The following is a 15,000-nucleotide window of genomic DNA, read 5'->3' on the forward strand; positions in this document are numbered from 1 at the left end:
CACTAAGGTTATCCAGGGTAACCTTATCCTTGTCCATACACACACAATGGTCGTTTAAGACCCCCTCTCCCCCCCTCCGTCAGCCGGCGCAACGCGACCTAATACGCATGCGTGGAAAATGCGCACGTCATAGTCCCCTCCAGTGTTGCTTTGTGTGCAAGTTCTTAAATTTAACTTATCTTAACAATATCCAGTGTTGTGGTATTTCAATTAACTGGAATCCAGTGTGCTGTGGGGCCCTATTGTAGTGAATCATACCTGAAACATCATAAATTAATAAAATCTTTATTTGACATGTGAAAGTACACAATGTGATAGACAACATTTTGCATCAATCAATCTAGGGATCTAGATATCTGGTCAGGACACTCCTCACTCTTTTGCCTTCACCTTCATTGTCCATTCGTTTTTGGTGACTTTGTATACTATGGATCTAGACGTTGAGTCCGCAACATACATGGCGGACAATAACTGATACAGTCTGCTTTGCCAGTCCAAAAGCATTCGCGGTTTTCCATAGATAGTCTTCCCTCGACGGCCAGGTAATACAAAGCACACGCTACCTTTTTTATAACATCCACGGTAGCCCGCATTCTCAATGACTCTCCTTCGACAAATGGACAAAGTTTTTCGGTAAGTGGAATCACAGCTGACCTGGACATTGGAAGGTTCTCTTGCCGTCTGAGAAGTGTTGTATCCCAAATAGCTGCAATCGCTTTCTCTTAAGGTATTCATGTGTGATTTTCACAAGCGTCTGTACATGTAGAAGAAGGAGAAACACGGGCATGTCTGGATGACTCGCCTCCATATTTCCGGTGGTTAGCTCAGTGGCTCTTAACCTGGGTTCGATCGAACCCTAGGGGTTCGGCGGAGGTCAAGACAGACCCGACTCATCGTGTAAATAAAAACTTCTCCCTATTGGCGTATTACGGAAACGGCAACAGCAGAAGTCACACTGAATTGCAGGTGAGTAATTTGTTGTGAGTTTATGCACTGTGTTGGTTTTGTTCTTTGAACAAGGTGATGTTCATGCACGGTTCATTTTGTGCACCAGTAACACTTTAGTATGGGGAACATATTCACCATTAATTAGTTGCTTATTAACATGCAAATTAGTAACGTATTGGCTCTTAATTAGTCATTATTAAGTACTTATTAATGCCTTATTCGGCATATAACCCTAACCCTGGCCCTAACCCTCTAAACCTAACCCTAACCCTAACCAAATAACTCTAAATTAAGTCTTTGTTACTTAGAATATGTTCCCCATACTAAAGTGTTACCAAAAACATATAACTTTGTCTTGAATTAGAAAAAAAAAAACATTTAATTTTTCACTAAAGAAGGGTTCGGTGAATGCGCATATGAAACTGGTGGGGTTCGGTACCTCCAACAAAGTTCAAAACCACTGGGTTAGCTCCAAGTTACGAAACCGCTTTGTTATGAAGCTGGCTGTGGTGTGTTCTTTCTGATGTCACTTCCTCTCCGAACTCAGTTTGTAAACGATCGATGAGTCCATACCAAGCTAAGAGCCGGAGATTCAAGAAATACACGGCGCACTTACCCGTGTACAAAATTTGTCCGAGGAAGGGAACCTTAAACGCTGGTTTAGGTGGCTGAAACGGGGCTTAGGCTAAATAATTATTTGTTTAAGGGGTTATTCAGCTTAGTGTAGACATAGTCTGAGGGTAACATTTGGACATACCAAGGTGATGGGTTGCAGGATGGGCTGGAGGTTCAGTGGGCAGGACCACCAACTGGGCAGAAGGATCCTGAGGCAAGGGCAGGACTGGCTGTAGAGGACCTGGCATTGCTGCAGAGAAACCTGGAGGAAGATTCTGGTGTAGGGCTGTATGACCTATACCTGCTTTAAAACAATATCACATTTTAGGTTATGTATCCACTATATATGGGGAAGAAATCCATGTAGTTTCTATGTTTTATTGTAAGAAGTATATTATGAGTGTTATCCTACCATAAGAATGTCCTGTCATCCAAAGAGATGGGCTTCCAGTCCTTGGCATCCAATGGTGGTGAGCAGAATGTGCAGCAGGGTCTGTTAATTGGCCAGTTTGGAGGGAAGTCCCGCCTGGGACCATGAGATGTGAAGCAAGGTCCCCATGACAGCTGTTCGAGGGATGAATCCTTGAAAACTCTACCCTCTCCTTATTATCTCTGCGTGGGGACACCAGAATAAAGCAAACATCAGGTAACGATATAAACAATGCAGAATTTAAAGCCAGGAGTAAAAGACCTGAAGTGGTTTACCTGATATATGCATCCCTCTCTCTGTCCAAACAAGTCAGACCTATTTGCTCCCCGCTCATCATTTTCCTCTCCTGCTCAGTAGTCGTATCTGATGGATAGATGGCGGTGTGTGGAGGTCCTGTGAGACAAACATTAGCTTACAACTACCTCACGCCAATCATCCTTGTGCAGGAAGGTGAGGACACAGTACCTCATGACTCACGTTTTCTAAAAAAAAACCTAGGAGAGACTTGAAACACTCGTACGTAATGGTTTCCCTTATTACATGGCACTGCCATTCTTTATCTTAATGTCCCATTTCACCTGTGTTCATATATATGTCTGGCTTTGAAACTTCGACAACCAGACTGAATAACACAAGACTATTTCTGCCAACCTACCTAATGTGGGTTCTTGCAGCAATATTGCTATACCTTCATAATTTTGATCCTCTGGTGTTGATCTCTAAGCCCAACTACAAGTGCCATCCATCCATCCATCCATCCATCATTAATCGCTTATCCGGAATCGGGTCGCGGGGACAACAGCTCCAGCAGAGACCCTCAGACTTCCCTCTCCAGAGCAACATTAGCAACTTCCTCCTGGGGAATCCCGAAGTGTTACCAGGCCAGAGAGGAGATGTAATCCCCCCCATCTGGTCCTTGGCCTGCCGCGGGGTCTCCTCCCAGTGGGACGTGCAACGAGGACCTCCCTAGGGAGACGCCCGTGAGGCATACGCACGGGATGCCCGAACCACCTAAGCTGGCTCCTTTCCAAGCGAAGGAGCAGCGGCTCTACTCCGAGTCTCTCTCGGGTGACTGAACTTCTCACTCTATCTCTAAGGGAGATGCCAGCCCCCCTTCTGAGGAAACTCATTTTGGCCGCTTGTATCCGCGATCTTATTACTTATTACTACAAGTGCATTGGATATATTCTAATAAGATGGACAGAGTACAGGAGAAACAGGGAAAACATTTTTTAGATGGTGATCACTTACCTTTCACAGTGGGATGCACCCTGCTGTGTCGACTGTTGGGATGACCATCTGACGAACGACACGGTGGTTCCCTTTGTCTGGCCACGGCCACGGCAATCCCAACGGGCGGTTGCCTCACCTCACTCTCCCCGTGGCCTGTATCCCCAATATCCCGATGCCTTCCGCTGTAATCAGGGCGCTCGTTGTCATTTGCCGGACCCTTCCTCGAAGGTAGATTCTGCTTGTTAATCTGTAGGGCATAGCTTCCACCAGCTGGACCTGATTTCAAGTTCCCAAGGCCACCAAAGGGGGTTTTCTGAGAGAGGAGTTGTGGCTGTTGCTGATTGCTGTACTTAAGTAAGCTTTTCATGGCACTGCTCTCCCCCCGAGTTGGGCCTTGAGGCTCAGGTTGTTGCTGCTGCTGACTGACTGGAGGTGCATGCTGAGTGGACTGATTCATTCTCTGCTGTTGGGAATGTTGCATATTCGTGCTTCCTAACTCCATGTATGACTTTATTGGTTCCTCCTCAGTTTGTGGCATGTGATGGGGAGGCCTCATGGCCCATTGTGGCACGGGCGACTGTTGGTGCTGCTGCTGCCCACTGTTGTTGTAACCGTAAACCATGTCCATTTTTCTTTTCATATCCTGCACCGTCCCTTGATTTATCTCCCCCGGAGGAGGAGCATCTGGGCCAGGTCGCCCATGCTGCTGGTGGCGAATCCTTGCTACTTTTTGGCCATCTCTTTGCAAGGAGCAGCTGCCGCCAGGACCACTGTGCTGACTCATATTTTTGTTTCCAAGCGGGGAGGAGTTAGGTTGTGGTCCTGGATGGGAACAGTCTCTGTAAGGAGAAGTGTTGACCGAATGAGGGAGAGAGTGTCCAGTCTTGGGTGCCGGGGGCAACGAGGATCTAAACATGTCCATGTCCACTGTACTGTTTACACACTCAGCACTGCGTGACCGTACAACCTGGTGTTGCTTCTGCGGTTGTGGAGGCTGCTGCTGTTGTTGTTGGATCAGTGGAGTAAGCTGGGAGGCTTGGAGATGTTGTTGGTGGGACTGCATCCAGTCTGGAGCCTTCTCTGTTTTTCTGTATTGATGCTGTTGCTGTTGTTGCTGCTGTTGCTGTTGTTTTCTATGCCAACTACCATGGTGTCCCCCTCCTCCACCATTTTTGTCCATAACTTTGTCCTTGACATTGCCACCTCCACTGCCTACAACCTGGAAGTCAGGGTTACCAAGCTGGAATGGCCCTCCGTGTTTGTCCCCTGTGTCTGCCACAGATGGCACAAATGTAGGCCCTGTAACTTTAGTTTCGCGCCCTGCATTCGCCGGCACCCTGTCGTGTGAGGCAGGATTACCCAGAGGGGCAGGATGGGGTGGGCAGAAGAAGTCCGGGTGATGGTGAGCGTGGTGGGAAGGATGTGGATGGTGCGGGTGGCTTGGGTGAAGCTGTAGGCAGTGAAAGCCTCCTGGGTGAGCATGTGCATGGGGGTGAGTGTGCGGGTGTGGATGGGGTTGTGCCCCCCCAGTAGAAGCCAACTGTAAGGGCGGGGCTACAGAGTAGGTTAGAGAGTGGTGGAGTGGTCCCTGACCCCTTTCGAGACAATCTGAGGGTTGTTCGCTGATCCGCATCTCCCCACTTACCCCCTCTTTGGTGCAGCGGCTATTGCCATTGGAACCCATATGTCTGCCATGGTTGCTGCCCCCACCTCCAATAGTTCCCAAGGGTGTGCCCTCCCCTCCATAGCTGGACATGGATGTCTTAGGCACCGCCACATTTCCTGTCTCTCCATTTTGCATCTTGCTATTGTGCAAGCAAGCACTTAAAGACTTGCCCATCATTTGCGGATCCTTACTGTATTCCATAGGGAGTGATGCCTTGTGTCTCTCCAGGGCCCGACTGTTTACCTCCTCCAGGGGCAATGGGTGCTGGGGATAGTGCGAGTGCTGCTGATGTGGGTGGGAGTGGTGGTGGTGGTGGTGTTGATGTGTGGGCAGAGCAGACTGGTGGTTGTGGTGGTGCTGTTGCTGCTGCTGTTGCTGTTGCTGTCTTTCCTTCGCCTCATGTTTGCTACTAGACTTTTCCTTGTCTTTGACAGCGCCCACTCCCCTCTCCACAGTTCCTTCTTTAAGGCTCTTATGGAGACTTGTTCCACCACCGGCATCCCTTTCTCTGCTGCAAGGCCCCTGGGAGAGTCCTGAACCTGCCCTGGACATTGGCGGCAGACTGTGATTGGTCGAGATGAGAGGTGGCTGTGATGGTAGACCTCGAATGTAGAAGTTCTCTGAGTAAAAGAGAGAGAGATATGACATCAAATGAGAAAAAGCTCTCATGATAATGTCCCTGAGCATTCCTTCTATAAATACTGAAGCTGCAGCTATCGAATATTTTAGTAATAGAGTATTCTATCGAATATACCGATCGATTAATCGAGTAATCGAAAAAAATCATATTTTTGCTTAATTAAGGTTTAATTATACATGTTAAGATGTGCCCTCAATTATTGCGTTTGGCCTAAACGCCTGTTTTCATTATTGAAGGCTGACACGCACAGCTGAAATGCGTCTGTGGTTGATTGTGCCAATTTGTGTGTGCTATTGAAAACAGGTGCGCTCACAGTCCTGTGTGCTGTGTGGTGCAACCGCATAAACAAAGTTATTGTCTCTCCTGCGTTTTTAATGATTATTATACGGTGCCGTTTGAACGTTGGTTTCTCCACGCAAATCCGCTGAGCCGTTTTCAACCTGCCACCAATACATAAACAATATAAAAAGACAAGTGGGTGCAAGTGCAAGCTATCCAAGTAGCATGTGGTTGCATGACGCGAATAACCCGAATAACTTTTGCGGGTTTACTAATGAAAGGCTCGTTGAACACGACAGCTCGGATAGCGTGGTTTTCAACACCTTTTGGCGGCATTTGATGACTGCGCGGGAGTGAGAGAACACATCCTGGTTATCATAATGGATAACATTTATTTGACTAACACAACTTCTGCGTTTACATTTAATAACGGATGGCTTACCTCGCCTCCGGACGTCCCTCAAATCGGATGCTTTCTCGACAGGTGCTACAGCATCGAACCTGTGCTATTGTGGTATGCCAGCTCCACTTCGCAATGTTTGCATACGACTGCGTTTTCCTTTTTCCACTTTTATGTTAAAATACTGAACAGATGTTGACCTTATCCCAATAAACATCTGTTCAGTATTTTAACATAAAAGTGTTTGATTGTGAGGCATTAAAAGCCACAAAATGCAACGGGTCCATCAGACCCACAAACGCTGGCTGAGTAACAACAATTTGAACGTCGCACGGAAAATGTATCTGCCAGTTTCTGCATCCCACAGGGATTCTTCTTTTGTGTTTCTGCACCTGCGCTTTCCACACAAGGTTGCAACATTGTTTGTCAACACTGTCTGCTCTCATTTTCTCGCACATTTGACCCTCTGATGTTCTGTGTACCTACACTCTGTCCTCCCCCTGTCTAGGCCTGCTGTATTTGTGTGTGTGTGTGTGGTACACAGAATATCAATTTCCACATTTCTATTAGCCCCGGACCAGGACATCTTATATGTAATAGAAATGTGTAGGGGGGGTGTATGGTATGTGGTCATTAAATATGTATTCTGATGGCGTCTGCCATTGCGAGTTATGTCGGCGAAGAATGCCGTAAAAATAAAAATTAACGCCGCCTCGGGGCAGCGAAAATTCCTCGAATATACAGTATTTTGTAATCGAATTACTCGAGGAATCGTTTCAGCTCTAATAAATACCCAATAAGATTATCCTTTCAAATGTTTTATACCTTAAATGTCTGATTGAATTCCAATCATGTGCTCCTCACCTTTTTGGGTGTCATAGAAACGGTGTTGGCCGTAGAGAACACCGCTGTTGGCATGGGGATCCAAGTGGCTCATGGGAAGAAAAGTGTGGGCCAGACTCCCTGAGAATCGAGGATAACCTGCTGCGGCTGAACAAGAAGAGATGGAGATGAACTGATAAGACAGGGCAATGAGATGCAGTTTTTCCCCACTAGATAATCCTCGAGGTCTAATGCAGATGGTGGTGTTCATAGGCAAATAAATCCTGGCCCTCGGCTTGTCTTGTTTGCCTTTCCCGCCTGAATTTATAATGCAGACAATACAAGATAAGCTCAGGCTTGAGGTTGATTGTAACGTCTCTTCGACATATGGCTATTTGTCTTTGTTCTTGCAGAAATGTCGTTGGGTTTCAAGTCGCCGTTTACTATTGCGAGAAAGCCACCGGGCTGCCCTTTAGTGACCTTCAAAGCCATCGATTGGATCTGTATCATATAGGAGTGATCTTTTTGGATTGTTGTGCCTTCGAGGCTGATCCAGACACGTGAAATCAAAGGCTTCTTTTAGTTGCTGAATACTTTTCAACTTAAGGTAAGCAGCAATCCTATTGTCTTCAATTGAAATAATGGTCTATTTGTCATACCATCCAATATGTAAATTAGTGCACTTTTTCACCAGAAATCGTATTCAATTTTGGTGGATTAGCATGAATCAGATGACTGAGAATCTATTCCGTCACCAAGAGCTTGAAGAACCTCTTTAGTCGTTAAAGTCCCCTATTTCGGAACATATCCCAGTGAAACGAAGGACAAAGATAAGTGTGTAAGACAAAAGCAGTGACCAACGTTGTTGAGTAGAGATCGGAAACAATTAATGCTGCACATTCCGCAATAACGAGCTTTGATCTGCTGAAAATAAAATGATTCAGACTATTCAAACTGTTGAATTTCCTTCAAATATGAACTAGTACATCATTTCAGCTCTATCTTTTTTAAATATGTGAATTATTGTAGAGTTTGTGGAGAATTACGTGCTTACATTTTGTTCCCACACTGTACCAAACTGTAAAGTTAAAACTGAAGTATGGACCAAACCTTAAATTATACTGCAACACCCCTTGTTGTAAAATTACAACATTACCTTTGACCATCCTAAAAAACAATCCGTTATATATTTTTTTACCACATTTACATAGTCATTGGGTCCTATTTTTCAGTCTCACAAGACTATTGGATCGTAAATTTGTTTATAAGTCACGCCTTCTGGCCATGAACTCACACAACCTTTCTGTCTTGCATGTGTGCCATGCTATGTGAGGTTTTTTCCTCGGACTCAGTCTGGACCACTCCTGAGGGTCCAGCCTCAGACTGATATTTTTTTTACTCTTCCCCCTTTCCCAATGTCACCTTTTTCCCACCTTTTTAAGGAGCGCCCTAAGTGGCTGATCCGTTGGCGGTCCCGTCTTGTCTCCCTGTAACGTATGTCTGCTCTTAGCGGGATTGTGCCGAAAATGTAATTTCAGTTCTTATTAAGAATGGACAAATAAAGCGCTCTCTAATGCTCTAATGCTAATGCTCTCAAGGTTTCCTTCGAAAAACATCTATTTGTTTCATTGGACAGGATTCATTAGATTCAAGTAAGTAAAATGTGTTTTATATATTTTTTGGTTGTTATTACAATGTCTAGATCAGGGGTCACCAACGTGGTGCCCGCGGGCACCAGGTAGCCCGTAAGGACCAGATGAGTAGCCCGCTGGCCTGTTCTAAAAGTAGCTCAAATAGCAGCACTTACCAGTGAGCTGCCTCTATTTTTTAAATTGTATTTATTTACTAGCAAGCTGGTCTCGCTTTGCCCGACATTTTTAATTCTAAGAGAGACAAAACTCAAATAGAATTTGAAAATCCAAGAAAATATTTTAAATACTTGGTCTTCACTTGTTTAAATTCATTAATTTTTTTACTTTGCTTCTTATAACTTTCAGAAAGACAATTTTAGAGAAAAAATACAACCTTAAAAATGATTTTAGGATTTTTAAACACATATACCTTTTTACCTTTTAAATTCCTTCCTCTTCTTTCCTGACAATTTAAATCAATGTTCAAGTAAATTATTTTTTTTTATTGTAAAGAATAATAAATACATTTTAATTTAATTCTTCATTTTAGCTTCTGTTTTTTCGACGAAGAATATTTGTGAAATATTTCTTCAAACTTATTATGATTAAAATTAAAAAAATATATATTCTGCTAGAATCTAGAATCAAATTTTAAATCTTATTCATAATCGTTTGAAGAATATTTCACAAATGTTCTTCGTGGAAAAACTAGAAGTAAATGAATGATTTTTAGAAATATAGCATGTCCATTTATTATATTTACAATAACAAAGTGTAGATTTGATTGAACCTGATTTAAACTTGTCAGGAAAGAAGAGCGAAGGAATTCCTAATCAGGTAAAAAGTTACTAAGTGTTTAAATCCATAAATTATTTTTAAGGTTGTATTTTTTCTCTAAAATTCGTCTTTCTGAAGTTTCTTAGAGCAAGTAAAAATTATGAATTTAAAGAGTCGAAATTGACAAGACTATTTCAAAATTTTCTAGGATTTTCAATTTATTTCGAGTTTTGTCTCCTCTTGAATAAAACTGTCGGGAAAGCGAGACCAGCTTGCTAGTAAATAATACATTTAAAAATAGAGGCAGCTAATGGTAAAGTAGCAATTGCTATTCTGAGCTACTTTTAGAACAGGCCAGCGGGCTACTCATCTGGTCCTTACGGGCTACCCAAGAGTAGCTCTTGGTTTAAAAGTTGGTGACCCCTGATCTAGAGCATGTACATATGTAGTTAACAGATGTATCAAATTTCATTTAGAGCTTGTTATATAATTGTTGCAATTATACAACACTGGGTGAATGTGGTAGTAAAAATAGCTGGCTTGTTGCAGTGGGCTCAAACAGGTTGTATTCCCTCCACTACATCACTGCCTGAAGTATTTTCTCTATACATGTATAGTATACATTCTACCCTTGTGTTGTGTTCAAATGCCTACTACAACAACATCTAAAAGGTCACTTTTTTTTTTTAGGTTTTCTATATTTGGGTCTTACAGGGTTAATGTTAGGACAAAAAAAAATCGCCTTCAGTCATTTTCAATTATCCGACCTTAAAGCCTTATACCAGGGGTCGGCAACCCAAAACATTGAAAGAGCCATATTGGACCAAAAATACAAAAACAAATCTGTCTGGAGCCGCAAAAAATGAAAAGCCATTTATAAGTCCTAAAATGAAGGCAACACATGACGTAAGTGTCTATATTAGCTATAATAGCCTACTATCAAAATGACTATGTGTCGCAGGCTGAAGCAAATCTTCATTGACAGAAATGTTGAAATTGTACATTTATTCTACACATTTTACAACATTAGAAACCATTAATAAATCAGAGGCTACTCAGATAACTCCTGGAAATTACTGGCTTTTTATGGCCAAAAGGTATAGACGTGTGTGTCCAAGTTAAAGGAAACGGCAGGTTGTCTTCTTTTGATAGATTTATTACAATCTTTGGCAAGCTAGGTAATGTTTGCTGTGGTCTGGAACAACATGTCACACAAACAAATGAAATGCAGCCAATATTACATACAGATAATGTGTCATGAGACATGCAAAACTACAAACCCCCGTTTCCATATGAGTTGGGAAATTGGGTTAGATGTAAATATAAATGGAATACAATGATTTGCAAATAATTTTCAACCCATATGCAGTTGAATACGCTACTAAGACAACATATTTAAATGCAGTCAATGTTACATACAGATAATGTGTCATGAGACATGCAAAACTACAAACTTAAATTACACACAAAGAGGATAAAAGAAAATGATATTAAATGAGCTCAAAATGAGGCCTAATGATGCAATATGTACACTACCGTTCAAAAGTTTGGGGTCACCCAAACAATTTTGTGGAATAGCCTTCATTTCTAAGAACAAGAATAGACTGTCGAGTTTCAGATGAAAGTTCTCTATTTCTGGCCATTTTGAGCGTTTAATTGACCACACAAATGTGATGCTCCAGAAACTCAATCTGCTCAAAGGAAGGTCAGTTTTGTAGCTTCTGTAACGAGCTAAACTGTTTTCAGATGTGTGAACATGATTGCACAAGGGTTTTCTAATCATCAATTAGCCTTCTGAGCCAATGAGCAAACACATTGTACCATTAGAACACTGGAGTGATAGTTGCTGGAAATGGGCCTCTATACACCTATGTAGATATTGCATCAAAAAGCAGACATTTGCAGCTAGAATAGTCATTTACCACATTAGCAATGTATAGAGTGTATTTCTTTCAAGTTAAGACTAGTTAAAGTTATCTTCATTGAAAAGTACAGTGCTTTTCCTTCAAAAATAAGGACATTTCCATGTGACCCCAAACTTTTGAACGGTAGTGTACATACATAGCCTAAATAGCATGTTAGCATTGATTAGCTTGCAGTCATGCACTGGCCAAACATGCCTGATTAGCACTCCCACAAGTCGATAACATCAACAAAGTTCACTTTGTGCATTCGCGCACAGTATAAAACTTGTGGTGGACAACATGAGACAAATAAGGAATGGAAGATTTTACATGTTACAGTCCACACTATGGTGAGTTCAAGAACCTCTGAAATCAGTAGGACAAAACGATGTTCGCCAAACACTCTCATCAGTGAAGCGTACACACAAACATATTAAACGGTGGGCTTTCTAACAATTGTGTCATGTCCTCAAACAAAAAACATACTAAAACAAACAAACAAAAATTTCCCCCCCCCCATCTTTTTTACTGTTTCAATCCTTTTTTGAGGATTTAGGGCGGCACCAAAGAGCCGCCTTATACTGTAGCTGCTGTCTTGCACCTGCCTCACCTTCCATCATCCTTAGAAGCCACAACACCCGGGTAGAGTGAAGGAGGAAGGGCTGCATAGGGAGGGAACCACAGTGGTACAAGCTAAATGAAAGACAGATGTATTTGTGTTGGCTCGTGTGCGGCCTGATCCTGGATAGCACAGATGCAGTTCACTTGGCTCTGTGTGTGTGTGTGTGTGTGTGTGTGTGTGTGTGTGTGTGTGTGTGTGTGTGTGTGTGTGTGTGTGTGTGTGTGTGTGTGTGTGTGTGTGTGTGTGTGTGTGTGTGTGAGTGTGTGTGTGTGTGTGTGTTCTTGTATTTCTACCCTTCTTGAGACATCAACAAGGAAAATTACCTTCCTTATGAGGAGGTGTGAACAAGTGAGGACATAAATCATGGTCCCAATACGGGAAACCATTGCATCTGATAGAGAATGTCTCATTTGCACCACCTGGTGGTGAAATCTATCAAAATGAGGGTGGTCCCAAATAGGAGGATTTTTCAAATTGACTGTGTCGGTTTTAAAAGTGCTCCTCCTCTGGTCAACATATGAAATAACAAGTGTGTGTAAAAAATTGAAGTGCTCCCCCTCTGGTCAACATATGAAATAACATGTGTTTGTAAGAAATTGAAACGCGCCCCCTTTGGCCAAATTAATAAAACAAATAAAATAAATATGTATGTAGAGACGTACTGTAATAACTTGAACTAAATAATGAAGACTAAAAATCAATTACAAACAAAAATAATAATAATAATAATAACTAAAAGTATTTTTCTCACAGTGTGTCGACTTTTTTCTTATAAAATTGGGAACAATTTTGTCAAATTCTTTCTGTTGCTGTAATATTGCAATATTTTCTCGTAAAAATTATAACTTTTTTATGTAAAAATTATAACTTTTTTATGTAAAAATATTACTTTTCAATGCAAAATGGTGACATTTGTCATAAAAAAAATTCAGACTTTTATCACAATATTGCCATTTTTTTTGTTGTTCTAGTAAAACAGTGACATTTTTTTAGAAAAATTATGACTTCTATCATAATCTTGCCAAGTAAAATTCCGATTATTATTATTATAATATTGCCAAAATGTTAAAGTTTTCTTATAAAATTGTGACTTTTGTTGAGTAAAATTACGACTCTTTCATAAAAATGCCAACATTTTAAGCTTTTTCCTTGTAAAATTGCAACTGTATCGAGTAAAATTCCAACTTTTATCATAATATTGCGCATATTTTCAGTTTTTCTAGTCAAATTTTGACTTGCGTTGAGTAAAACGACGACTTTTATTATAATACCGCCAACATTCTTAGTTTTTTTTGTGAAACACTTTTTTGAGTAAAATTATGACTTCTGTCATAATCTTGCCAAGTAAAATTCCAATTATTATTATAATTATGCCAAAATGGTAAAGGGTTTTCTTATAAAACTGTGACTTTTGTCGAGTAAAATCACGACTCTTTTCATAAAATTGCCAAAATATTAACCTTTTCTTGTAAAATTGCGACTGTTATCGAGTAAAATTCCAATTTTTATCATATTATTGTGCAAATGTTCAGTTTTTGTAGTCAAATTTTGACTTGCATTGAGTAAAATTACGACTTTTATTATAATACCGCCAAAATTCTTAGTTTTTCTAGTGAAACAGTGACACTTTTTTGAGTAAAATTATGACTTCTGTCATAATCTTACCAAGTAAAATTCCGATTATTATTATAATATTGCCAAAATTGTAAAGTTTTCTTATAAAACTGTGACTTTTGTTGAGTAAAATTACGACTCTTTTCATAAAATTGCCAACATTTTAAGCTTTTTCCTTGTAAAATTGCAACTGTTATCGAGTACAATTCAACTTTTATCATATTATTGTGCAAATGTTCAGTTTTTCTAGTCAAATTTTGACTTGCGTTGAGTAAAATTACGACTTTTATTATAATACCGCCAACATTCTTAGTTTTTCTTGTGAAACAGTGACATTTTTTTGAGTAAAATTATGACTTCTGTCTTAACCTTGTCAAGTAAAATTCTGATTATGATTATTATTATAATATTGCCAAAATTGTAAAGTTTAATTATAAAACTGACTTTTGTCGAGTAAAATCAGGACTCTTTCATAAAATTGCCAAAATGTTAAGCTTTTTCTTGTAAAATTGCGACTGTTATTGAGTAACATTACAACTTTTATCATATTATGCGCACAAGTTCAGTTTTTCTAGTCAAATATTGACTAGCATTGAGTAAAATTACGACTTTTATTATAATACCGCCAAAATTCTTAGTTTTCTTGTGAAACAGTGACATTTTTTTGAGTAAAATTATGACTTCTGTCTTAACCTTGCCAAGTAAAATTCTGATTATTATTATTATTATAATATTGCCAAAATGTGAAAGTTTTCTTATACATCTGTGACTGTTGTCGAGTAAAATCACGACTCTTTTCATAAAATTGCCAAAATTTTAAGCTTTTTCTTGTAAAATCGCGACTGTTATTGAGTAAAATTCAACTTTTATCATAATATTGCACAAAATGTTCAGTTTTTCAAGTCAAATTTTGACTTGCGTTGAGTGAAACGATGACTGAAATTCTTAGTTTTTTTTGCGATACTGTGACCTTTTTCTTGTGAAATTCCAACAAATTTTTCACAACAAGCTTTTTTATATTTGCATCGTACCGTATTTTTCGGACTATAAGTCGCGTTTTTTTCATAGTTTGGCTGGGGGGTGCGACTTATACTCAGGAGCGACTTATGTGTGAAATTCTTAACACATTACCGTAAAATTATCAAATAATATTATTTAGCTCATTCACGTTAGAGACTAGACGTATAAGATTTCATGGATTTAGTGATTAGGAGTGACAGATTGTTTGGTAAACGTATAGCATGTTCTATATGTTATAGTTATTTGAATGACTCTTACCATAATATGTTACGTTAACATACCAGGCACATTCTCAGTTGGTTATTTATGCCTCATATAACGTACACTTATTCAGCCTGTTGTTCACTATTCTTTATTTATTTTAAATTGCCTTTCAAATGTCTATTCTTGGTGTTGGAT

The 15,000-nt window shown here is 40.3% G+C and overlaps 1 protein-coding gene across 1 annotated transcript in view; it reads right to left on the minus strand.

Moving 5' to 3' along the window:
* LOC133642981 (BAH and coiled-coil domain-containing protein 1) overlaps positions 1 to 15,000 on the minus strand; it is a 93,975-nt gene that overhangs the window by 48,406 nt on the left and 30,569 nt on the right. Inside the window, exons 3-7 of the mRNA XM_062037404.1 lie at positions 7,076 to 7,201; positions 3,245 to 5,512; positions 2,269 to 2,386; positions 1,976 to 2,175; positions 1,706 to 1,864 (exon numbers count right to left, since the gene is read on the minus strand). Of these exons, the coding sequence (XP_061893388.1) occupies positions 1,706 to 1,864; positions 1,976 to 2,175; positions 2,269 to 2,386; positions 3,245 to 5,512; positions 7,076 to 7,201 (2,871 nt within the window). The remainder of the gene's footprint in view (positions 1 to 1,705; positions 1,865 to 1,975; positions 2,176 to 2,268; positions 2,387 to 3,244; positions 5,513 to 7,075; positions 7,202 to 15,000) is intronic.

Source organism: Entelurus aequoreus, linkage group LG25, assembly GCF_033978785.1.
Source record: "Entelurus aequoreus isolate RoL-2023_Sb linkage group LG25, RoL_Eaeq_v1.1, whole genome shotgun sequence".
NCBI classification, from domain to species: Eukaryota; Metazoa; Chordata; class Actinopteri; order Syngnathiformes; family Syngnathidae; genus Entelurus; species Entelurus aequoreus.